The 25,258-nt window shown below is 40.1% G+C and overlaps 1 protein-coding gene across 1 annotated transcript; it reads right to left on the minus strand.

Annotated features, from left to right (window-relative positions):
* Positions 1-4,361: 4,361 nt before the first annotated feature.
* Positions 4,362-24,870, minus strand: Pwp1 (PWP1 homolog, endonuclein). Its single transcript, XM_015482801.2, has 15 exons — positions 24,791-24,870; positions 23,363-23,421; positions 23,047-23,231; positions 19,252-19,337; positions 19,055-19,151; positions 16,195-16,305; positions 15,186-15,316; positions 14,519-14,580; positions 12,240-12,336; positions 11,368-11,429; positions 10,033-10,144; positions 7,814-7,904; positions 7,594-7,715; positions 6,401-6,506; positions 4,362-4,786 (listed from the first exon to the last, which is right to left on the minus strand). The coding sequence occupies exons 3-15, from the start codon at positions 23,177-23,179 to the stop codon at positions 4,677-4,679; spliced, it is 1,320 nt and encodes a 439-aa protein (XP_015338287.1). The 5' UTR covers positions 23,180-23,231; positions 23,363-23,421; positions 24,791-24,870; the 3' UTR covers positions 4,362-4,676.
* Positions 24,871-25,258: the final 388 nt, after the last annotated feature.

A 25,258-nucleotide genomic window follows, 5' to 3' on the forward strand; every position in this document is an offset into this window, starting at 1 on the left:
ATTTACATTGCATTAGCATTATGAGTAATGTAGAGATAATTTAAAAGTGGATGAGAGAATGTGTGTAGATTACATGAAATACCTAGGAGGGACTTAAGTACCCCTGGCATACCCCACAAACACCAAGGGAAGAGAGTATCCATAGCAAGTCATTTTTAAACTCAAATTCTGGATATTTGCTGACTGTATTTTTTCCTTTAAGTTTTCTTGCAAAGACCTCTTTTTCCCCATCCCCCCCGACCCAAAGTGCTGCATGCATTTAATATTTCACCTTATTGAAAAAGGCTTCATAACATGTAGTTGGAATTGTCCTGAAAATTAAGGCCTATGGTTACACCTATATAATGCTCCACCTATTCATGTAAGTTTGTGTTTCTACCTTTTACAACAACTGGACTCTGAATTTGAATTCTAGGCTATAATTAGCTGGAGGCTGCTTATAGTTGGGTAAAGCTTTTTTAAACGTTAACATTGGTTTTTCACTTTGACAGATATGCTTGACCCTAAGCACTCTATATCCTACCTGATGAAAAACCAATCACAACAACCATCAGTGATAAAAACAATGCTCCTTCCCCCATTTTTAAGCCAGGAAGGCATCCTCTCTAGGCCACAATTCTTCAGGCTTGGATTTAGCCTCACTTCAGTGCAATCCATTCCCATGGTAGGAAGTGACAGGAACTCTCGCCTCAGTCCGCGTGGCATAGTGGAGCCTCCTTTTAAATCCCCGGGGTGTGCTGCTGCTGTTCTGGTGTACTCGGGGGTCTCCCCCACCGCCTGCACTGCACACCTAGCCAGTGCTCCGGTCCCCATGTCCAGATGTGCTCTAACACGTAGCTTCAGAGCACCCTCTTGGCTCTGAACACACTCTCCGCTTTGCATTCAGCAGGCCTAGTGATTTCAAATCGAAAAGAAAAGTGTCCATCCTATTTTACTACTTAAAATTTTTGATATTGGGAATTTTTATTGTACATGTATTTAGGCTGATTCATATGTCTACACGAAACATTGAAAGTTCTTTATGGATTTAATTTTTCCTAAGAACATGAGGCCCAGGATGCATTTTTTTTAAAAGTTTTTTTTTTTTTTTCTTTCTTTTAGGTACTAGGAATTGAACCCAGGGCTGTACCACTGAGCTATATCCCAGCACCACCACCCCACTTTTTAATACATATTTTTATAGTTGTAGATGGACATAATACCTTTATTTATTTTTATGTGGCTGAGGATCTAACCCAGTGTCTCACACATGTTAGGCAAGCACTGGGCTACATCCCTAGTCCCTCCTAGCCCCTTTTGAGATGGGTCTTGCTAAGTTGCCTAGCTGTGATCCTTCCCTCTCAGCCTCCTGAGTATCTAGGGTTACAGTTGTGCCCCACTGTGCCTGGCCAAGAGCTATTATTCTTTATAGAACACAGCAGATTTTGAGAAAAAATGAACTATTGACTTTAAACTGATCAGAGATGTATCCCCCTCTAGATGTCATTTTTATTATTTTATTAACACATTAATTGTACACATGAGATTCACTGTAGTATTTCCTTACATGTACACAATGTGCATTGCTCATATCCACTCCTGCCTACCAGAAATTTCCTGGTCCCTAATAGTCACTATTCTACTTTCAGGTCAACTTTTCTCCTTTAGTTTCCTCATGAAAACTTTTATTTCTGTTGCTTATTCACTTAAGAGGATATCCTCCAGTTCCATCTGTTATGCTGCAAATCACAGAATTTTACTGTGCACACACACATGTATATATAAAATTTTTCTTGTCCATTCTTCTGTTGACAGGCAGCTACATCCAGTCTAAATCTTGGCTTTTGTGGATAGTGCAATAATAAAAATGGGCATGTAGCTTTTTTTTTTTTTGTATGCAGATTTCATTTCTTTTGGATATATACACAGGAGTGGGATTAGATCATTATTTTTAACTTTTTTATATTTATTTTTTAGTTGTGGTTGGACACAATAACTTTATTTCACTTATTTATTTTTATGTGGTGCTGAGGATTGAACCCAGGGCCTCACATATGCGAGGTGAGCACTCTACCGCTGAGCCACAACCTCAGCCCATATTTTTTAGCTCTTTTATTTTATTTTTTGGATTTGGGATTGAACCCAGGGATGCTTTACCATGGAGCTCTTTTTTATATTTTTTGTGAGACAGGTCTTGCTAAGTTGCTGTGGCTGGCCTCAAACTTATGATCCTCCTGCCTCAGCCTCCTGAGTTGCTGTGATTACAGGCATGCACCAGTGCACACAGCTTATTTTTAGCATTCTGAGGAACTTCCACATTGCTTTCCTTAGTCCCACCAGTTGTTTTTAAGAATTACTTTTTCTCCACATCCTCACCATCATTTGTTGTTGTTTTTTGATTACAGCCATTCTAACTGGGCTGAAATTGTATCTTATTGTAGTTTTGATTTACATTTTCCTGATGGCTACTGATATTGAACATTTTTCATATATGTATCTTTTGAGAAATGGTGATTCCAATCATTTGCCCATTTAAAAACTGGATTATTTGCTTTTTAGTTCTTTATGTATATATGTTCATGATATAACCCTGCCATAGGAATAGCTGGCAAATATTTTTTTTTCCAAATTCTTTAGATTGCTTCTTCGCTGTTCCCTTTCTTGTGCAGTTTTTTAGTTTGACAAATCCTATTACCAATTGTTTTCTCTGCTTTTAGAATCCTATAGAAAATCACTGTACCAATATCGTGTTTCCCACTTTCCTACAGTAATTTCAAATCTTACATGAGGGCTTTGATCCGTTTTGACTGTTACAGAGGGTGAGAGTGGGGCCATGTTTTGTCTTTCTGCATGTGGATATCTGGTTCTCCAAGCACCACTCATTGGAGAGGCTGCCCGTTCTCCACTGTTGTTGGCTGGGAGCCTGTCACATGCAGCCTTTATTACATTGAGGTAGGATCCTTCTCTATCTAATTTGTTCAGGGTCTTATCACAAAGCTTGCTGAGTTTTATGAAATGCTTTTTCTACATCTATTGATGAGATTTTTAATCCTGCATTCTATTGATGTAATGTATTCCTTTTATTGATTTGCATATGTTCAACCAGCCTTCATCCCTAGAATGATACCACCTTTATGGTGACGGTCACTTTGATGTGCACTTGAATTGTCTCCTAATGTTCTGAAGGCTTTTGCATCCATGTTCGTCAGACACATTGGTCTAGTTTTTTTAATGTATTCTTGTCAGTTTTTTTTTATGGTACTGCTGGCCTCACAGAGTGAGTTTGTAAGAGTTCCTTCCCCTTTAATTCTGGTAAAACTCAGCAGTGAAGCCATTAATTCTGGGCTTTTTGTTGGGAACTTTATTATTGAAAATCTTATTACCTGTTATTGCTCTCATTAATTTTGAATAATCTAGGGTTTGTTTTGATATTGGATTAAAAGCCAAATCAAAACAAAGAAATAGTTAATCCAGCCTTCAATCTGCTATTCCAGAGGTGTTTTGGTGAATCCAAGTTGCAACAACTTCATGCCAGTGTCTGAAACTGGAATGACATTCACGTCACCTTCGTAAGTTACACAGGAGATGACAGTGATTCACTGACAGCAGCTCTACCAAGTTAGGGTTGGATCTCATAAATCAAATTGATTTTTGCTGCCTCTGAGCATTCACACTTGAAGACCGTCTGTAATCAGAACTGTTCCACTGGGTGGAGAGCAAAGAAACCTTTCCTATTCACACGGACTCTTCCCTTGTACAGCACAAGGCACAGAGACTGAAGGGCATTCAACATCTGAGAATAAACAGTCTGCCTCTTCTCTTGGACATTCTGGAAAAAATGGCACGTGGCTTTAGGACCGAGAACATTTTAAAGTCATGAGCATTCAATCAATAGTCAGAGAAGTGGAGTCTCTGGGATGTCTGCCTCTGCTCATGGCTTGTGCGATCTTGGCCAAATCACTGCCTTTCCAGGCCTAGGTCATCATCTGTTAAAACCACAGGCTTTTCCCCTCTTAAAATTCTGAGGCCTGGTGTGCGCCTGAAACCCCAGCTACTCAAGAGACTGAGGCAGGAGGATCACTTGAGCCCAGGTGTTCAGAGCCAGCCTTGGGCAACCCAGCACATCCTGACTTAACAGCCACAGAACTCGTAAGTTACTACCTAATTCACTAACCTAGATTTCCTGCAACAGATGTCATGTTTAAGGAATTAGTTTTTTGTGTTTTTAAACTTATTTTACAGTAGAATGCATTCACTCCACTAATGTAATCCTACATGTATGTAGGGTGGTAATGTGTCTCATTCTACTGTCCTTCCCATCCCCACAACCCCACCTCTCTCCTCTATACAAACCAAAGTTCCTCCATTCTTCCCTAAGGGAATAAGTTCTTAGAAACCTTTTTTATTATCATTTTCAAGAAATCCAACAATAACCCCATACACCACCCACCTGGAGGCAAGCACAAAGACCTGCTCTGTATTGCCACTACAGCTGCACAAAGGGACGTGAGGCAGTAGGCAACCAATCTTGTTTCCATCACTATATGTCTCTAGCTGCATGTGGAACATTTTTTTTTCCTTTTCTTTCTTTTTCAGGGCTGAGACTGAACTCAGGGCCTTGCGCATGCTAGGTGGCGCTCTGCCACTGAGCTGAACCCCACAATGTGGAACATTTTGAGGCCACTTTATGATGTTCATTAAGACTCCATTGGCGTGTGTGAGCTCCTGCTCCCAAAAGGGCCACTAATAGATGAGCTTCTTGCATTGCTGAGAACGAGCCTCTCTCGCCTTCCAAATGCTTCGTTTACTAAAACACAAATCAACAGTTAAGAAACCACCAGATCAGGAAATTAAGTCTATAATACAAAAAGAGACTAAGATATAGAAATAAGCAATAAAATCCTGTTTTGGGTGGATATCCCCTCCCTCCATGCCTGCCACAACCTCCTGAGTAGGCTGAATTACAGTGTGAGCCACTGTGCCCGGCTAGAAAGTACTGAATATATTTTCATAACAGAATTTCTACCCTATGCTTGGTGTGATGGTACATTCCTATAATCCCAGCTGTTGGGGGGCTAAGGCAAGAGGATTGCCAGTTTGAGGCCAGCCTCAGCAACTTATTAGCAAGATCCTGTCTCTTTAAAAAAAAAATGGTGGGGAAGGGCTGGGGATATAGTTGTGGTAGAGCACTTGCCTCACATGTGCAAGTCCCTGGGATTGATCCTCAGCGTCAAAAATCAATGTCAACAAAAATGGCTGCAGGTGTAGCTCACCCCTGGGTTTAATTCTTAGTACCTGGGTGTGTGGCAGGGTAACTTAGTAAATCAGAAAGTAAGTAAATAACTTAGAAGTTAAAGGTAATATGCTTTAACTTTAAAGCAAATAGTTTGATTTTTTTTAAAAATATTTTTTGTACTTTACTTCAGCTTGCCTTGTATTAACCTAGAATGTTTGGATAATGGCTGTCCCATCCCTTCTAACAGTGACTGTCCTTCCCTTATTCTACTTCTCATTGTTTCCTGTTTTCTTTCCTTTTTCTATATCATGACCAGTTGAGAACTTTTGGCATTTAGGATTCCTTAAATGTAAATTCTTATCAGAATAACCCGGAGAGAAATCTCATGATCCTTCTGCATGGAAAGAAAGATTCAAGAATCTTATAGCGGGGACACAGTATCTCTACGTGTCTAGGACACAGAATAATAAAAAAAAGCAAATAGGATCTCCTGAAGGACAGGGACTGGTCTCTTTAGGAAAACAATCTTATAGATAGTACTTGAGAAAAGGGCAGATTGAGTCACATTGGTAGACCATGCTACATTTCCTTCCAGCTTTCCCAGATCTTCTGGTTTTAAAATATTTAAAAATAATCTACATGTGAGCTGAGTGTGGTAATGCACATCTAGGCAGGAGGATCCTAAATTCAAGGTCAGCCTCAGCAATTTAGCAAGACCCTATCTCAAAGTAAAAAAAAAAAAAAAAAGAGCCACATCCTCAGCCCTATGTAGAGCACCCCTGGGGTCAATCCCTGGTACAAAAAAAAAAAAAAAAAAAAAAAATTCTACATTTGAGTCGGGGACAGTGCTGCATGTCTGAAATCCAAGCTACTTGTGAGGCTGAGGAAGGAAGGAGGAAAACAAATTCAAGATCAGCCTAGGCAACTTAGGCAGACCCTGTCTCAAAAAATAAAAGGGCTGGGGATTACTGAGTGGTAAAGAACCCCTGGGTTCAATACATAGTTCCCCCCCCACTCAAAACCCTAGGAAAATAAAACTAAAAAGTGTGAAAACAAACGTATTTGTGGGCACGAACATTCCAAAGGAGACCACACCAAGGATGACACTCAATCTCCCTCATGGGTTCCGGCAGCATCCTGGGTTGGTATTCACAGAGCTCAGAGTGAGAAAATGCAGATTCTTACCTGAAGAGACGGTGCTTATATCCCAGACTCGAAGCCCTTCTTTCTGACCTCCAAAGGCGTAAATGAATGGCAGATCAGGACAGCATGAAGAACAGAAGAGAACTCCCTAGGGAGAAAGAAAAGCACATCAGTGGAGCCCTTGTCTCTCTAAGGTCCCACAGTGTGAACAGGTGCAGCCACATTACCACCACAAAGGTGGCCTGCAGTCCCGAGGGGAGGGGTGCTGCCTGTCAGAGCAGGAAGGGTGCAGCAGGAAGGCGGTGCCGTGGAGGTGGGCGCTCGCCCTAGCCGCCCGATTCTTCATTATCCTAGGGCTGATTTCCTAAGACATCGAATCTGCTAAGATCCAGAAGCTCTCCTTTCAAACAACGAAACTAATACCACAGGTCACTTAGATCTTTTTTCCTTTGCATCGCTGGGCCTCACTTGTTCAACCACCGAGGTACATCCCTTGCCCTCAAGTTGTTTTTGAGTTTGTGATGTTTTCACTTTTATATTACTAGATAATACATATGCATTATAGGAAATATGAATAAGAAAAATAGGAAGACAGCAACTTCATATTCTGGGATGTAATATACTTAAATATAGAGACTTAAATAATCAAGCATTTGGAAATATGCATGATGCTATAAAATATACTTAAAGTGATACTATGAAACCTGCCTTACCATTAGTTAATACCCACACACACACACACGATTTCTAATAGCTGTGTAGTGTTCTATGTACAATCTAATTTAAATAACAGTGCCTTGCACATGGGATGTGCTTAATATTTGTTCAAAGAATACTGGTTATTTCAGAAGTCTTTACTACTACTACGACGTAAAAACTTCAGTGCATTCAGAGCTAGTTATGTGGCGAGGTAGTGAGAGATGAATACACTGACGCCAAGAGCTCTGCTGTCTTAAGGTCAAAGATTCCTGATTTTAGGGTAAAATAATAGCCACTTCACTTGTCTGTGTCCTCTCCCCATCCTTTGTGGTCTTACTAAGTGACTGATAATCATGTGAATTAGAAAGGGAACCAAAATAATCACTGAATTTCCCAGAACTTTCCTAAGTCATTTAACTTCTAGAAAACTTAAAGCTCAAAATTAACTTCAATACATTCTTTAATGCAGTGATTCCAAGAAAAAGATAAGCAAGAATCAGAGTAACAGGAAATAAAGATGCCCAGGAAATTCTTACCATTTTCATGTCCCTGGAATGAACCAGACTTGGCCTATCTCCCAATATGTCCCAAATCTTCACATATTTGTCTGCTGAAGCTGTTACAAGACAGCCCTTGATTTGACTGCTGAGATCAAGACCTAAAGGAAGATAACGATTAGTTCAGAGTCTCTAACTTTGAAATTCAGATTTACTTCATCCTGAGTTTATGGAAATTAAAGACAATATTCTTGCTCACCAGAGATTTCATCATTGTGTGCATTGAGTGTAAAAACTGGCTTATCTGAACGTGCATCCAAATTGTATACAAAGCCATCATCTGTACTGGCCTGCAAAGAGTAAAGAGGATGCCAATAAAATTAGCAATGGTTAAGTAGCATAAATCACAGTGGAAATCAGTTTCATATCTCACCTGTGGAGAATTAACATGGACACAAAGAACTTCCTTTTAGCTGAGCCAGTTTACACCCATATGGACTAGGTACACTGCACTGACCCCATGGCAGTGAGTTGGGAACACAAAGCTCTGGTGAGTGGATGGAATGGTGACAGAGCTGTGGGAGCACAGAGGGGTCAGTCACACCCATCAGGGCAGAGGGCTAGACCTTGAGTGTAAGTCTAAAAGCAGGGCTGGGAGCAGAGATTACTCAAAGTACAGCTGGGGAGGAGCTCACAGAATCAGGACTAGAGATCAGGCAAACAAAGGAAATGGCTTCTGAAGAAAGTGCGGTCAGTATGGTGGCAGAGCGGTTCAACAGGAAGGGCAGAAAGGCAAACCAGGTGGACTGCTGCTCTCTCCAGCAAGGAGGAAATGGAGGAACCAGGTACTCAGTCAAGAGCAGGCATTTGTAGACTCAGACCTAAGTGTACTGCAGGTACTAGTATAAAGATGATGATGAAGACGATTATAATCAGTCTTTTTTGGTTTTGTTTATAAGAGTACAGGTGTGTGTGATTTTTAAACTTGGGAAACTTGTGAGACTATATTAGATGTTATTTCTAATGTCATCATAACATAAAATTTAATGTGGGGTTGATATTAACATATATTTTTCTATCCTATAGCACTGCTATGATATAAAAATAATGTTAAGCCATGTACGTAATTTAAAATTTTCTAGCAGCCACATTAAAAAATAAAAATAAACAGATTAAAAAAAAAAAAAGACCGGGTGAGAAACCAAGCCTATATACAGGCCAAGGGAGGAAAGGAGGATGGACAACTGAGGCAGTCTTGAAGGCTGGAGACAGGGCCAAAAACTGAAGAGGAAGGAGGTGACCATTTTATCACCTCTCACTTCCCTACATTTTTGTGACTTTAGCATCTATGACCATCTGCCATCAAATAACCTCAGGAACGATCTGTGCCTGACTGCTGAAGGCCAGTGTACAATACAGCATCCAATACAGCTGTGGCTTCACTCCTGGTAACTAACATCTGGCTTCAGGCAGGCAGCTTAGCTGGGATCTACATGTACTCAAGGTGCAGAGTTGAGACGATTCTCAGAATTATTACTTCAGGAAACTTATTAAAAGTGTCCACATCTTTTAAGAAAGTTATTTAAAAAAATTTTTTTTTGTAGTTGTAGATGGATAGAATACCTTTATTTTATTTGTTTATTTTTATGTGGTGCTGAGGATCGAACCCAGTGCCTCATGCATGCTAGGCAAGTGCTCTACCACTGAGCTAAACCCCAGCCCCAAGAAAGTTATTTTTTAAAACAGTACTTATTTGAGATGGGGTCTCATTATATTGCCCAGGCTGGTCTCAAAATTACAACCTTCCTGCCTCAGCCTCCCAGTGGCTCTTTAAAACACTTTACTTCCTTTTCATTATTTAGGGAAATTGGGAAACATGAAGGTATCACAACTTAATTAATATTCCCCTATGGAGGAAAGTTGGGATTTTATTTATCCTGGATGCAAATGTTGGTGGAATCACTTGATGTTATGTGGAAAACTGTCCTCCCTCATACAGTAAGGGTGTTTATTGAAGGGTCTTATACTTTTTTCCTATTTGGGATACAGGGTTATAACTGAAAGCTGCTAGCATTCTCATCACTGGAACTCCATTTAAGTATGAATAAGTAAAGAATATCTTCCTGGACTGATTTTACCATTAAAAAATAAGGAATATTAACTATGCCTAATATTTAAAAAAAAAAAAAAAACTACTAAAAAAGTGATCAAAATCAGTAAGTAAAAATAAGATGTGGTACACTTTTGAGTGGTTGGCAATTAGCAAAATCATTCACATGTGCACTAATGCTTTTGTGGCTGAGCCATTCTCTTGTTTAAAACAAATAAAAACAACCCCAAACTTGTTTTTTCAACCTTAAACACTTCCTTCACAGTTAACACAGAAAAGGATTTTCAGAGAATTTCTCTACAATAGGGTTAAGGAAAATAAGCTGTTAGAAACCTAGAAAATCACAACAGTAACATTCACATTCTTACCAAAAAATGACAAGGTGAAAAGTGATTCCAAGTCACTCTCTCAATCTGCCCACTGAATCGCCACATCCGATGGCTTTCGTCTGGACTTCGGCAGTCATACAGAGCCACCGACCTGGACACATTTAGGCGGTTAGAGTTTGAAGAGTTCTTAGATTAGTATTTTAATTTATTTACTTCTCAAGACAGAGCCTCTCTACATTGCCCAGGTTAGCCTGAACTTGACATTCTCCGTGCTCAGCTGGGGACAGGTGTGCAACTATCATGCCTAGCGGATATTGACTTTTAATAACATGGTTAACAGAACAGAGTGTGAAGTCAAAAGCCCATTATTTAAAGCCTGTTTTAAGGTTCTAAAAGTAGGAAAAAATGAGTTGATTTTCCCTAATAGGTACCTTCAAGTGGCAAGACCACACATCTGGTCTTGCCACTTGAAGGTACTGGTGGCTCTGATGTAACAGTGGCTTTACTTTATAACACTTACCAGATGAATCCTACTTCCAAAAATTCAAAAATACCCTTTAGGACGATTTCTAAAAATACCCTTTCTTGGGTAGAGCCCAGAGCCACATAACTCATGTCTTAGCTGCAGATGCTCTTCCCAATCAGGTTACTATATTGGGGGAGCCGAGGGATACCCTTTTGTAATTTTGAGTGAAGGACACATAAGAAATGTCAACGTACCACTCTTCAAAGGTAAGGAATCAAATACGTTGGTGATTCTACTGCTGCACTTCCCACCTTCAGACCCAGTCTGCACAAAGGAGGCTCCTGGGTTGCCTGCAGGGTCTCTCAGTCCCCAACCTCCTACTTCCATGAATTCTGCCCGTGATGTGGGCATTCCTCATAAAGGCAGTGAACATCCCCCACTCCATGTAATCTATTTTGGTCAAGAAAACAAGACAGGGCACTAGTTCTCAACCTACATCTTCAGAGGTCTTGGTATCTCTTGTACGTCCGACCTCGTCATGAGAACGCGTGTGGGTTAGCCTGCTGGCCTAGCCTACTGCAGGCAGAACGGCCAGCTGACTTCAGCCCACACTGCCCCACCTCACACAGGCAGAAAGGGTAAATGGTTATTATGGAAAGTAACTGAATTTGGGGATGTCTGTTTCATAATAATGGCTAACCTGTACATGCTTAAAAAATTGAAGTTACAAACTCCTATAGCTACATTATTATGATAAAACCACACATCCTTAGACTGGAAGGGCCATAATGAAAAGGAAAGTAGGCGCCTCACTAGTATGTACATTCAGTCTGGGTATCAAGGGATACTTTTTGAATTAGTTCAAGAGGATAAAAACAGCAGCAATAATTCTTGAAGTGCTTTCTTACTTATCATATGATCCAGAAATTAGAGTCTGTGCTTCAAATGGATGAAACTGCAGAGTCTGGACCTAAGGGGAGGAAAGATAAATGAAGAGATTTGTGTATCTGTCTTTATTTTTGGTACCATTACCTAACGTGTAAGAACTGATTTCTATAAATTATTCACTTCAAAATTAGTAGTGTATAAAGAAACATAAATCTGTGGCTTGACTTGGTGGTGCACACCCGAATCCCGGTGGCTTGGGAGGCTGAGGTAGGAGGATCACAAGTTAAAGGCCAGCTTTAGCAACTCAGCAAGGCCCTAAGCAACTTAGCAAGACTGTCTCAAAATAAAAAATTTAAAAAGGGCTGGGGATGTGGCTCAGTGGTAAAGTGCCCTGAGTTCAATTCCCAGTGCCAAAAAAGGGAACAAATGTTTGGCAAACTATATTCCCAAATAAAGGCCAGCACTTAAAAGATATAATGTAGTATTCCCAAAACGTTTGTTATATATGAGAATGTGTGTGTGTGTGTGTCCCTTGAATGTTAAAAGATATTCAGAAGAAAAAGGGTGAATGGTCCAATGTATCTGGGCAACTATACCGGCTTCAAAGTCCTACAGAGCCCAGTGCAGTCATGATCTGTCACGTGCTGTTCTATTACGCTGACTGAAATCCCAGCCCCTTTTTAGGATCCTCTGTAAACATGTTATAGGGCACTAATATTCCCAGTCACTATACCTTCCTGGACCCATTTCTACATCTCTGAGATGACATTATACCTGCTGCAGAGAGCTTTGTGAAGATCCCATGAGATAACAGTGAAGCACTTTGTAAACCAAAAAACATGTAAATGCCCCAGATTTTTGAGAATCCTCTTCATTCACTCAGTCACCATACCTTGTCTGTGTGCACAGCGAGGCTAGCTGCTGGTTTCCCCACGGACATATCCCACAAAATTACTGTGCTGTCAGCTGACGCACTTGCCAGCACATTTCTGAGACAGGGAACACACAAATTAGATATGATCTTCTAAAAATCAGAGCATTAAATTAAGAAAAGGAATCAATTTAAATAGCATCAAAATGAATAAAATAAGTTTAACAAAAGAAATGCAATTTATATACCATCAACTAACAATACACTGCGAACTACCAAAGATTATCATAAGAAATGAAAGCCAGTCTAATTACACGGAAGATCCCCTGCTCCTGTACTGCAGACTGAATATTGGTTAAGATGGAAACAGGACATCGACCGACTGAGCTATAAGCTGATCTACAGAATGAATCACATCAGTCCCTTTCAAAATCAAAATCCCAGCTGACTTTTTTTTTTTTTTTTTGGCAGAAAGTAACAAACTGATTTTAAAATTCATGGGATAATGCAAATAATAACCCATAATAACCAAAAAATCTTAAGAGCAAAGTTGGGAAACTCATACTTCCAGATTTCAAAACTTAAAAAGTTATGGTGGTCTGTTACTGACATTTGGACAGATCTATGCGTTAACAGGATAGAATTTTTGACAAAAGTGACAAGATAATTAATGCTCAAAAGAATGGTCTTTTCAACACATGGATCAGGGACAACGCATATTCGCATTCAAAAGTTAGGCCCCGACACCTCACATCACAAATGAAAGAATAACTCAAAATGGACCACAAGTTTAAGTGATAAGAGCTAATGCTATGAAACTCTCAGAAGTGTTCTTCTGAGAGCACAGGTATGAACCTTCATGATGCCAGGTTAGGCAATGGTTTTTTACATACAGCACCAAAAGCAGAAACAAAAATAAGCTGGACATCACTGACATGAAACACTTGTGCTGGAAAGTATTCTATAAAGAAAACAAAAAGATAACCTATAGAACTGAAGACAATATTTCTGATTAGGCATTAATATCCAGAATATGTAAAGAACTCAAACAACTCAGAAGACGGACAAAGGACTTGAATAGACATTTCTTACAAGGAAGATTAAATACAGTGACCAAAAGATGCTCAATATCACTAATCCTTGAGAACCGCAAATCAGAATCACAACAAAGGTCAGGCATGGTGGCACATGCCTATAATCCCAGGGACTCAAGAGGCTGAGGCAGGAGAAGCACAAGTCTGAGGTCAGCCCGGGCAGTTCAAGTGAGACCCTTTCTCAAAAACAAAAAAACTTCATACTTCTTAGTATCAAAAAATAGAAAATAAATGTTGGAAGGAAAGAGAGAAACTGGACTCCATGTGCACCGCTGGTAGGAATATAATATGGTGTAACTGATATGGAATGGTATAGTAGTTCCTCAAAAAATTAGAACTATGATATGATCTAGCAATACTTCTGGGGACATGTCCAAATGCACTGAAAGCAGGGACTTGAGATTCTGTACATCTACATTCACAGCAGCATTATTTGCAATAGCAAAAAGATGGAAGCAACCCAAGAGTCTGCAGATGAATGGATTAACAAATGTAGTATTAAAACACAATGGAATATAAGTCAGCCTTAAAGAAGGAAACTGACTTGAATAACAACATGTATGAACCTGGAAGACTTTATGCTGAGTGAAGTAAGCCAGTTTCAAAAAGACAAATATTGTATGTTCATGTGAGGTGTTTAGAATAATCATATTCATAGAGACAGAAAATGGAAGGGTGGCTGTCAAGGCTGGGAGAAAGGGGACACAGGAAGTTATTGTTGAAGTGTTTATAGGGTTCAGAGTTTTAGTTTGGGAAGATGAAAAAGTTCTAGAGATGGATGTGGTGATGGTTGCACAGCAATGTGAATGTCCAAAAAGTCACCAAAACTTAGAGTGGTTTAAGTGGTAATTTTATGTTATGGATATTTTAAAGAAAAAAAAAAAAAAAGCAAGCAGTAGAGATATGAAAAATGAAGTAAGAAAAATGTCTTCTGTGAAAAAGCCCATTGTCCCACTGTCACCATGCTACATGCCGTCTTTCCAGTGTTGGGGAGCAGAGAGAGCCACGTCACAACATGCAGGAAGCTCCCTGGTGAGAAGCGGTGGGTCACGTGGGGGATGCACAGACAGAACGCAGAGCTGCTGCCCTGACACCGCAGCGAGGGGGGTGGAAACAGAGGCCCACGACACACCCAGCAGAGACAGGGACAGGTGTCAAGTCACCAGGGTCAGATCTGACAGTCAAGCAAGTGCCATTTCTTTTTACCTGATGAGCTTGTTCCATGAAAGGTCAAGGACAGCATCAGTATGCCCTTCTGTTGAGGAACTCTGCAATAATTGTTTTAGTTACTTTTTGTATTAAAAGCCTCCCCTCCATAAAATTGATATATTAATTTGCAAGATGCTTTAGATCGTAAGATTATTGTTCTGCTGTAACACACACCTGCTTGAAGAACTAAACATTTTGACTGCCTATTGCCATTGATACCTAGGATAAGTGTTCTTTACAGGGAAGAAACATGAGCACGTAATGTAGGCACTAATCCTACAAACAGCAATATTGCCACTTGCCTCCCCCAAACCTAACGATTTAAAATACAACAGGAATTAATACATGGATATTTAGAATACAACACATAAGAGGCTAAATAGAAACTTTTAAAAAGTGCAAAACTAGCATATTAGTATGAATAGTTATTATATACGAGGAAGAATCACAACCTGAGCCATATTTTGGTTGGGAAATAATATGACACTGGAGGTTTTACGCAAACAAATGTTTTCCCTGGATGGGGTTTTTGAAAGTAGAAATTATAATACCTTCATAACTACCTGTCTTATTCCAACAAGAATATCTGATTGAAAAAGTATGTTCTTATATTCTCCAATAAACTTCTCTGCATTTGTTTTTAAAGTATTTACTAACTTTTTACCTTCTTTCCTTTCTTTTTCTTCTTTTTTGAAAGTTTACTCCCGAGTGTGAAGACGGGCTCTAAAGAGTCCACTATATCAAGGTCCCATACTTCAATAACAGGGGTCATGTTTCCCACAGCAATGTAATTTCCTGCAGGAAGAAACAATGTGTTTGTGATTACAAAGAGAAAATAAAAGACAAAAATAACTTCTAAGCAAATATTTTACATTGTAGGTTAAGTGAGCAATGGCTTAGAGCAGGTACTCTCGAACTTCTATATGCACCATCTAAAAGTTGTTAAAATCCAGACTGTATTTCAGGTGACCTTGAGCGGGCCTGAGTCTGCATCTCTAACAGCTCCCAGGTGATACCAATGTTGTGCTGCTGGTTTTAGGATTGGTATTTGAGTCATGAAGGTGCCTTGTTTGGCTTCAGTGTCCTCACCAACACAGTGGGGATAACTGAGGCCCACCAACACCCTTCCTTCCTCATGGGCTGATGTAAGGATGAGGGTCAGGTCGGTTCATGAATGTGAAAAGGCCTTACAAACAAGAGACATGATGTCGGTATTGTCAGCATTTACCTCTCTTTTAAGAAGTACTACCAGAGCACATAATAGGGTGCGGATGTGGCCAAAAAGGCCAAGATAAGAAACCAATTAGGGACAAGCCTCTTCATTTTAGTTTTACCTCATGTTTCTGAAACAGATCATGCCACTAAACTCTAGCAGGTAACATACACATTTTACCACTTTATATTGGTTTTTTTTATGGGACCTCAATAGTTCTACAGTCTAAAAAGCTTCAAGCTTTGTCCCTCAGGCTATAATGGAGCTAAAGTCTGAAGATAGACATACCCCAAGAAATTAAGCATTGCTGTGTTAAGGACTTCATAACCATAACTTCAGAAAATAACAGCAACTTCGTATCAGCAATAATTCTGAATACACACATACAGAAAACAGTTTATTAGCTAGGAAAATGCAACAGGGCTAGGGACCAGAGGGCAACCTTAAGTTTTCCAGTTACCAGTAGAATCATCTGGGTTGGGATCAAAATTCAGCCATTCCACACTGAGAGGATATGCAGACAAAAGTATATCATGGTGTACATAGAAAGAGTCTTCTTCTTGATTATAAACTGAAAAGATTGGGAAAAAAAAGTTTCTGCATCAGAGTAAGTCATCAGAAATTACACCCACAAAAAGAACACTTTCCCGACTAGAGACACATTGGATGACATTAAAAGGAGATCCATAGTCAATATTGCCAGGTGAAAATTATTCATGTCTAATATCTGCCCATTACCTAGCATGCCCCATAGCGGAACACGGACACCCACAGTCCCCCACCCACATGCCTGCCAGGTAAATGGTCTTGTCTTCTAGTTCATTCATGACAGAAAACAAACATTCATGATGGATCCTTCAGGAGCACTTATTTGATTTTCTTAAGTGTCTAACTGATTGATTATAAGTCAGAAAAAACAAAGGACCACACTGGGGAAAAATAATTCATAGTCGGAAATACAATATTCAGAAGTTTATAAAGACCAACAATGTAAACAAAACTTATGAAGACCTCCTATTGGAATATGGCAGCCAACAAAATTAGCTCTTTAGAGGCTGGGATGATGGCTCAGTGGTAGTGTGCTTGCCCAGCATGTGAGGCACTGGGTACGATTCTCAGCACCATATACAAATAAATAAAATAAAGGTCCATCAACAACTAAAAAAAAAAAAAAAGCTCTTTAACATTGTTATAAAGTTAAGCAGCAAAACCAAAACTGTTAAAATCCATAACTAGGAAGTCTTTTAAAAATTATATAATGAGGGGCTGGGATTGTGGCTCAGCGGTAGAGCACTCGCCTCACACGTGTGAGGCGCTGGGTTCAATCCTCAGCACCACATATCAATAAATAAAAATAAAGATTAAAAAAAAATTATATAATGAAACACTAGATATCAGAATGTCCACCTCCTACAGATTTGCTTTTTGTTAAGAAAGAAGTAGACCATAAAATAAGCTGTGGATTTTTTTTTTTTTTAATTCCTTGGGCCTCTGCTTCTGAAATGGGTGTGGGATTAGCAGATTCTACGTGAAGTTCTATCACATCTGTCTACCATGAGAATACAGGTTCAAAATGATCAGACTATGGTCCTATAAAAGACTCAAGCATGGCCAATGTACTTATCTTACGTCTTAAATAAAACTGGTGATGATACTTTAAAACACATTCTTCTTTTAACCACATCAGGGCAACAAATAGATCAGCTTTATTTATGTATGTATGTATGTATGTATGTATGTTCGTTCTGGGGATTGAACTCAGGGGCACTTAACCACGCAGCCACATCCCAGCCCTATTTTCTATTTTATTTAGAGAGAGGGTCTCAATGAGTTGCTCAGCGCCTTGCCATTGCTGAGGCTGGCTTTGAACCCATGATCCTGATGATCCTGCTGCCTCAACCTCCCGAGCCGCTGGGCTCATGGGTGTGTACCACCACGCCCGGTACAAAGCTTTACAATATAATTTTTGAAATCACTAGAAATATGCTGGGTAATCCAGAGATACCCTCCACACCCAAATAATAAAGCATATCCATAATGACCTAACTTAGTGGGGAATGGAAATGCAATTGCCTTACTTAACTTCTTACTACTCTGATCCTGAATTCAAAGGAATGACTACAATGTTCTTAGATGAGAATGTTACAAATAATGACAAAAGACTATCTTATAATTTTAATTATTTGAAATTAGAATTGGTCTTAAAAAATTTGAACGAGGGGCTGGGGTTGTGGCTCAGCGGTAGAGCGCTCGCCTAGCTCGTGTTAGGCCCTGGGTTCAATCCTCAGCACCACATAAAAGTAAATAAATAAAATAAAGGTATTGTGTCCAACTATAAAAAATAAAATATTAAAAAAAATTTGAATGACATGGCTCTCATCTGAAATATGCAACAGTTCAAAGATATCAAGAGTGAGAAAAACTTCACATTACAGTGCCTGCTATCGGAAGCCTTTTTAAAGAAAAATTTCCTAAAAAGGTCACAATGAGTCATGGAATAAAATTGGCCTAATCTATATGCTTCCTGCAGGCAGCCCTGAAGATTCCCAAGAGTCACAGAAATCTAAGCTGGAACCAGGGGGCTGGGGTGAAGCACAGCAAGCCTAGCAAGCCTAATACCTGGTTCAATACCCAGTATTGCAGAAAACAAAACAAAACAAAACCACATCTGATTTAAAACTTCATATCACTGTACACCTCAGAATACTGGAGAACATTTGCCTCTGGCTTTGGTATAAACATTTCTGAACTGGGAAGGTGAGCAAGAAATTTTGGTTCCAAAAGAGAACTACGGCTCTCTTTGTTGAATTATTATGCAGAAAATAAAGTGTTTCACAAAGGCAAATATCTGAAACAACTCTCAAAAAAGCAGGATAAACATCTGTCTGTCCAGAATAATTGTAATCACATAAAAATGTCTGGGCCATGATGGGCAAGAATGAAAACCCAGGGTAGCAAGTGGTCACCTCAGGGTAATGGGGTCAGAAAATTCTGTTACTTTTGTAAGTTTTTTTGCTGCCATGTCTACCTTGGGAAGGGGGAAAAGTAAAAAACTGGTGAACATATTGACATGAAGATTAAAAACCCCTATTAGAACTTTCTAGGGACCAATTTCCACTAAAAAAACAAAGGTACCAAAATGACAGCTCAGACTACACATTGCCCAGACCACCACCAGGAAAAGGACAAGTAATTTAACTCTGTAACTAACTCAAATGAGGTACAGCAGAATTTAGCACTTAAGACTTCATAACAGTAACTATAACAGTTATTTTAATATTACTTATAAAACCTCTTAGTGGAGGACTTATTTCACTTACCATGTACCTCCAAATTGCATTGTTCCTGTTCAGCTCTGCCACAAACTATGAGATTGTCACTGGGCTTAATCAAGAAATCTTCACGCTCATATTGTTCCTAAGTGGGCAGAAAAAAATAGTGAATGGCTAAAGGAGAGATCCAGTGAGGTTTCTCAGACACTCACGAGCACAATTAGAAAAGTGATGTTAAAATTTACCGTATCTTTCAGAGTAACATAAGGATCTTGATCATTACTCCCATAGACTGTAAGACCCAGGAGAGATTCACCAAGCGTCTCAGCATCTAAAGGAATTCATCAAAATGAGTAAAGTGGTCATCTTGACAAAAACAGTTTTCTGAAGACATCCATCTGTGGACTTAGACCCAATTTTATACTAACTACACATTATCCATAGTACAGAAAGGAAACTGCAGGAATTTTAAAATCCATTTATATATATACATATATATATATATACACACACACACACATATATATATATTTTATTGGTTGCTCAAGATAATACAATGATCTTGACATATCATACATTTGATTCAAATGGGGTATGAATTCTTATTTTTCCACGTGTACAGATTGCAGGATCACATTGGTTATACAGCCACACTTATACATACAGCAATACTAGTGTCTGTTGTATTCTGCTGACCTTCCTATCCCCCCTCCCTTCACCTCTCTCTACCTGATTTGGAGTATGTTTCTGATAGTCTTGGGATTCACAATCTTCCAATGAAAGAATTAAAGAATTAAATCTGCTGGACATGGTGGTACACCCTGTAATCTCAGCTACTTGGGAGGCTGAGGTAGGAGGATCACAAATTTGAGGCTAGCCTAAGCCAACTTACTAAGACCATGTCTTAAAAAAATCAAAAGGGCTGGGGTGTGGCTCAGTAGTAGAGCTTTTGACTAACATGTGCAAGGTTCTATGTCCAATTCCCAGTACCACACCAACCAACCAACAAAAGACCCCCGCCCCTTTTATAAAATATTAGAACTGTGCTCAGACTCTCTAGCTTGCTTGGTGCAATCATAATTCAAGGAGCTACAGAATGGTAGTTTTGAGGACCTGGAAATAAATTGCCCTGAAACACTAAAATCAACACAGAATAAATAAGGGCTGTCTGGTCAAAACTGAGAAAGGATGGCTTCAGAGTAAGCAGCTGCTGTAGTGCAAGTATTCTCAGAACTGTTGACATACTATTGTGCCTCATGAATCTGGGAAAAAAATGCTATATGCCCTTTTCACTAAACTGACTTGAAAACGGAATCACTCTTTTATGGCACATCTACAAATATAACATAGAGTGGACCCAGAGTGACATAAAACTCAGGATAAGGAAGACACACTCATTGTTAGGGAAGCTACTTTAAGAAGATAGGACCCACAGGTCTTCCCATAGCACCATGTCCTTAATGAGGTGGGGCCCACGACCCAAGGCTGATGGGTCACACCAAGAGGAACACACTGAAAAAAAATGAAGGCTTTAGAGCCAGAGCGTCCAAACCTTAGCACCACCTTCCCCGGCACTGGGTGACACTGGTGGATGGAGGTGATATTCTGATTTTAAAAATGAGGTAAACAGCAGTGCACAGGACACAAGGCCAGGGGATGAGGAATAAGGAGGAATGAGCATCTAGATGGGAAAAAGGGATAAATGACAATAGAATCTGACACAGATGGAGTAAGTCAGGGTTACTTATCTTAAGGAAAAGGGGTATACCAGCAGTAAGACTGACACGGGGGACCAATTCTGACAGAAAGCGCACCCACAGGACTGATGCAAAATTCCCGGCTGCCTCTGCAATTCTTTCTTCCATTTCTTCCTCCTCATTCCTCGTGATCAGACCAGGTCTTCTGACCTAATTTATCTTGAAGTTCCTTGCTTCTCCTGGGAGAGGCTCACCCCATCTCCCAACTCACTCTCCATTGCTGCCTCAGGCAACTCCCCAAGATTTATACCAAGCTGTTCTGCACCCTGTGCTCAAAGATCTTCAATGATCCCCTGAACAGCGATTCCTAAGCCTGGCATTCAGGCTAAGACCCAATTGGTCACTCTAGACTTTTCACCAACTCCCCACGCACCTCCTGCATCTTCACTCACACAGATGGACTTACCGGTGTTTCTTCTCCTCATCAATCACTTTCCAAGCTCAGCCCTGCTGCGACACTACAGGCTCTCTACAGTTTGCCCCACTGCACTAAATTTTCCTTTCCTTAGGTTAACATCTACCTCCACAACGTTACCTCTACAGTATTTGAACATGCCCGTTTGAGGGACCAGACCAAGTCTGCTAAATTTCACTCACTGCTTTACTCAATTCCATCTTCTCCAGAACCTACTTCCTCATTTCTCCTTAACCTGCCCTCTTTACTGATCTTCCTGTGCCCAGCACAGACCCCATCTCCAGGTCCTATTCTTCGAGCACTCCACCATGTTAACTGCCCTCTGGGCACCCTAGAGTGTTCTCCATTAACTCATATGTGCCCAGTTAAAACAAAAAACTTGGCATTATAGAAACTTCCAAGCAGGAACAAAAGGAGAGAGTGCATTAAAAAAAAAAAACCTAGGGCATATCCCCCAGCTTTGACAATTAACAATATTTTCTCACTGTTGTTTCTTCTACCCATTCTCCCTACCCCCACCCCAATCTCTGGGGTTTTTTAGAGCAAATTCTAGAGAGCATATTATTTTACTTGACTTTTCAATGTGAACTTCTCACCAATGGGGTTATTTCTGGTGCCTGATTATAACAGCTATGAAATTTTTTAATGTACTATGTTAAATGTACTTTATCATCCCAAGAAAATCTAGCATAAGATTAGATATTTAATAAAATTGATAAAACTTTATACTGGGTCACTGAATTGTTGCACAAATCCAGACTCTGAGGAAGAGAAACAGAGAATCTTTGACTCTCCTCAGTGTCACTTAGCATGACACTCTGTCAGATTATTACTTATATTCCCTTCCTACCCAGCTATTGACAAAGCCAAGCTAAGGAAGGTAAAAACTTATAAGAAAAGGGGATCAGAGTTTAAAAAGTACCAAAATAGGAAGTATACATGAAATCAAAATGGTTTCATCTTTGGGATTTTACATATTGTACATCATATAAGGACCAACTTTTGTTCACTCATTAGAAATCCTTCAAGAGTTGTTCCTCTGTAATCATGAAATGGTAGTAATTTTGCTTTGCTGCAGATAACATTCATATTGAACTGATTTTTTGTGTGTTGGGTCATTTATGTCTTTCTGATTTTCTAACTTGGGAGTTGCTGATTCTGTCAGAGTCCCACCAAGTCCCCAAAATGCAGAGCAACTGAAATTTAGAAATTAAATAAATAAAAGTATTAAGTCATGCACCAAACACGAATGCTTATTTCTCAACCCTCAAGATCTGGTGTTAGTGCCAAGCAGGGCAGCAGACCAGAAGACCACCATGGCACGGTGTCCCAGCTTCCACTGGCTCCTTTTACATACACGTTCACACTTCCTTTCCAAAGAGAGCAATAAAGTTCTGTTTATGTTTTCTCAGTTCATTTTATTTCCCCCTGAACTGCTCTTCTGCTCTCCTTTTTCTCTTCTCTTAAAAATTTTTAAATTGTCTCCCACAACATTGTCTCAACATGCACATATTGTGAAAAAAGTCAATGCAGTTGAGGCAAAGGTATAAAGAGATAAGTTCAAGTACATAATAACCAAATACAAGAACTCACAAATGGGTTACAGATTAATATACCTAATTTACGCAAGAAAATACATGATGCATTTTTTTTTTTTTTTTAAAAAGATCTTAGATTTATACCTTAGACCAGTGGATTAGAACTTATCTTCTAAACTAGTTTAAAAACATGCTGTCTAAATCTTGGACCAGATTATTTAATTGAAGTCAGAGATAATAAAACTTGGAGTAATGCTTTGGAATACCACAAGCATGGTAGAGAGCACTGTGCCCATATATTATAAACAGCAGCAGTGACTGATTTCTCACCTGGGTCACCGTCCTCATCGTATTTATCTAGGTCGTACTCAGCCAGCTCATCATCATCTAGGGTGCGGTCATCCTCTGGGTCACCATCCTCTAGGGGTTCCCTTGGTCGTGCCTGGGTGCGGGCGCTCTGCATGCCATCTTCTGAAGGATTGCCTATTTCCTCTTCCTCACAACCACCTTCTTCTCTATGAGAACAAAAAGAAAAAAGCAATCACCCAAATGGCACTGTCCAATAACAAGACCATTAAGTTATTTTTTAAAGTGCACATCTCTTCTGGATTTGATCACAAATAGCAACATTCTTGAAGCTACTTACTGTAGCTTTTCCTTTGCTTCAGCAATGAGACGTTTTACTTCATCTTTACTTAACTCTACCTGTAAGAGAGAAAGCATTTCATTATAACATATTTAAGGAAATCATTAGATGTCTTTGAATTAATAAGTTTGTGAACAAATGTAAAATATAACTTCAAGAGACATCATCAAGATGAGAACCAAACATCAATCCAGCCTCTTTCAATTTAACATTAATAATTTTTATAGGTCCTTATAATCAAGATCCTTTCCCACTAAAATGGTCCAGACTTCCTACCTGGATAGCCTTTACCCTAATAAGAGTTCAAAACTCAGGTCACTCTCTTTACTTTGAAACTGGCATTCCCTCACCTTAGCAGTGCTTTAGTACCTTTAAAATACACAGAACACTACCAAACTACAAGCTCCTTGAAGAGGGAGGCTGACATGTCATTGTATATCTAAGTACATAGTTCAGTGGCCCATATGGTGATGCTTAAGAACTGATGATGAATCCAATCAATCACCTTTTCTACAAAAAAGCCTTTGAGAATGGCATTCCACTGTGGGATAGCTCCAGAAAACACTTAAGTTTAATTTAAAAATAGTTATTTGTGTAATTTTTCCTTTTGTGGATTTCACAGAATTCAACTACTTCCTTCTATAAACTCTTCAAATTTGTCTGCACCAGAGAATCACCTGGGGGACCTTTAGAAATTTCAGGCCATGTGCTGAGTTATGGCTCAGTGGTACAGCATTTGCCTAGTGTGTGTGAGGCCCTGAGTTCACAAAAACAAACAAACAAATATTTCAGGCCATACTCTAATCTCAATACTTCAGAGTGGGACCTCTGTAATATGTGACGTTCCCCAAGTGTTTCCAATGTGTAGGCTCATTTGAAAATCACCGTTTTCAAAAATTTGAAAGACTGTATGTCTCCCTTTAATAAGAACTGTTTCCACATTTAACAAATTTCAGCGAGATAATTTTCTGTCCCTATGCTATAAATATGTATTGAATGTCTGCTGCAAGCCAAACACCTGAGAAAAAGTTGAGTAAAACAGCCCCTGCTTTGGGGGAATGTACATCTATTGGGACTATTCCAACCCCTTACTCCTGTGCACTCCTTGTCCAAATCACTCACTTTCCTATCATTTTCCCAATCTGTCATCATTGGCTTGGTCCAATTACATTCAAAACGACCCGTTTTACAACCTATTCCCACTGACATACAATAAACGCACATATTAAGTCCATAAAGGCAGGGCCTTTTCTGGACTGTCGCGTATCTCGGGATCCTGGACAAGGCCTGGCCTGCAGAAAGCACTCAGTATGTATGTGATGGATAACTTAAGTAATTTTCATGTACGCTACAGACTCAGTGTGTGCGCCTGTCGGCTTTTCATCCATGGGTCACGTTCACTCCTCATCCCCACCGCCCCATCAGCACCTCATTTGGGTTAATTCAAGGAATTCCTAATTTGACTCCAGCCTCACGACACGGCAGCTTCCATCCTCACTCCTCCGAGCACAAAGCACGGGAGTGCAAAGTAGCGTCCGGTCACAGGTGCTCCCTTCCCGGTTCCGCCTGAAAGTGCCCTGGGGTGGGAGTGCGGCTGCTGTCAATCAGCGTTGGGCGCCACCTCGCACCCGAAGCAGCACCCCGCCCCTTCCCACTCCGCGAGGTCCACGTGCCGGGAATTTGGGGGTGTGGCTGGGCTTGGACCCACCCGCCCGGAGGAGCAAGGTCCAGACAGTCCCAGGAAACCCGGGCCGACCGAGCCACGGCTCTGGTCACCACAACCAAGCCAAAGCCAGCCTCGGCCGGTCCCGTCACACCAGCCTGGCCAGAGCCGGTGCGGGGTCCCCAGGCCGCACTGACCCGGCAAGCCGCTCCCGCGATCTCGGAGCGACCAGG

This window comes from Marmota marmota, unplaced genomic scaffold (genome assembly GCF_001458135.2).
Source record: "Marmota marmota marmota unplaced genomic scaffold, marMar, whole genome shotgun sequence".
In the NCBI taxonomy this organism is placed as follows: Eukaryota; Metazoa; Chordata; class Mammalia; order Rodentia; family Sciuridae; genus Marmota; species Marmota marmota.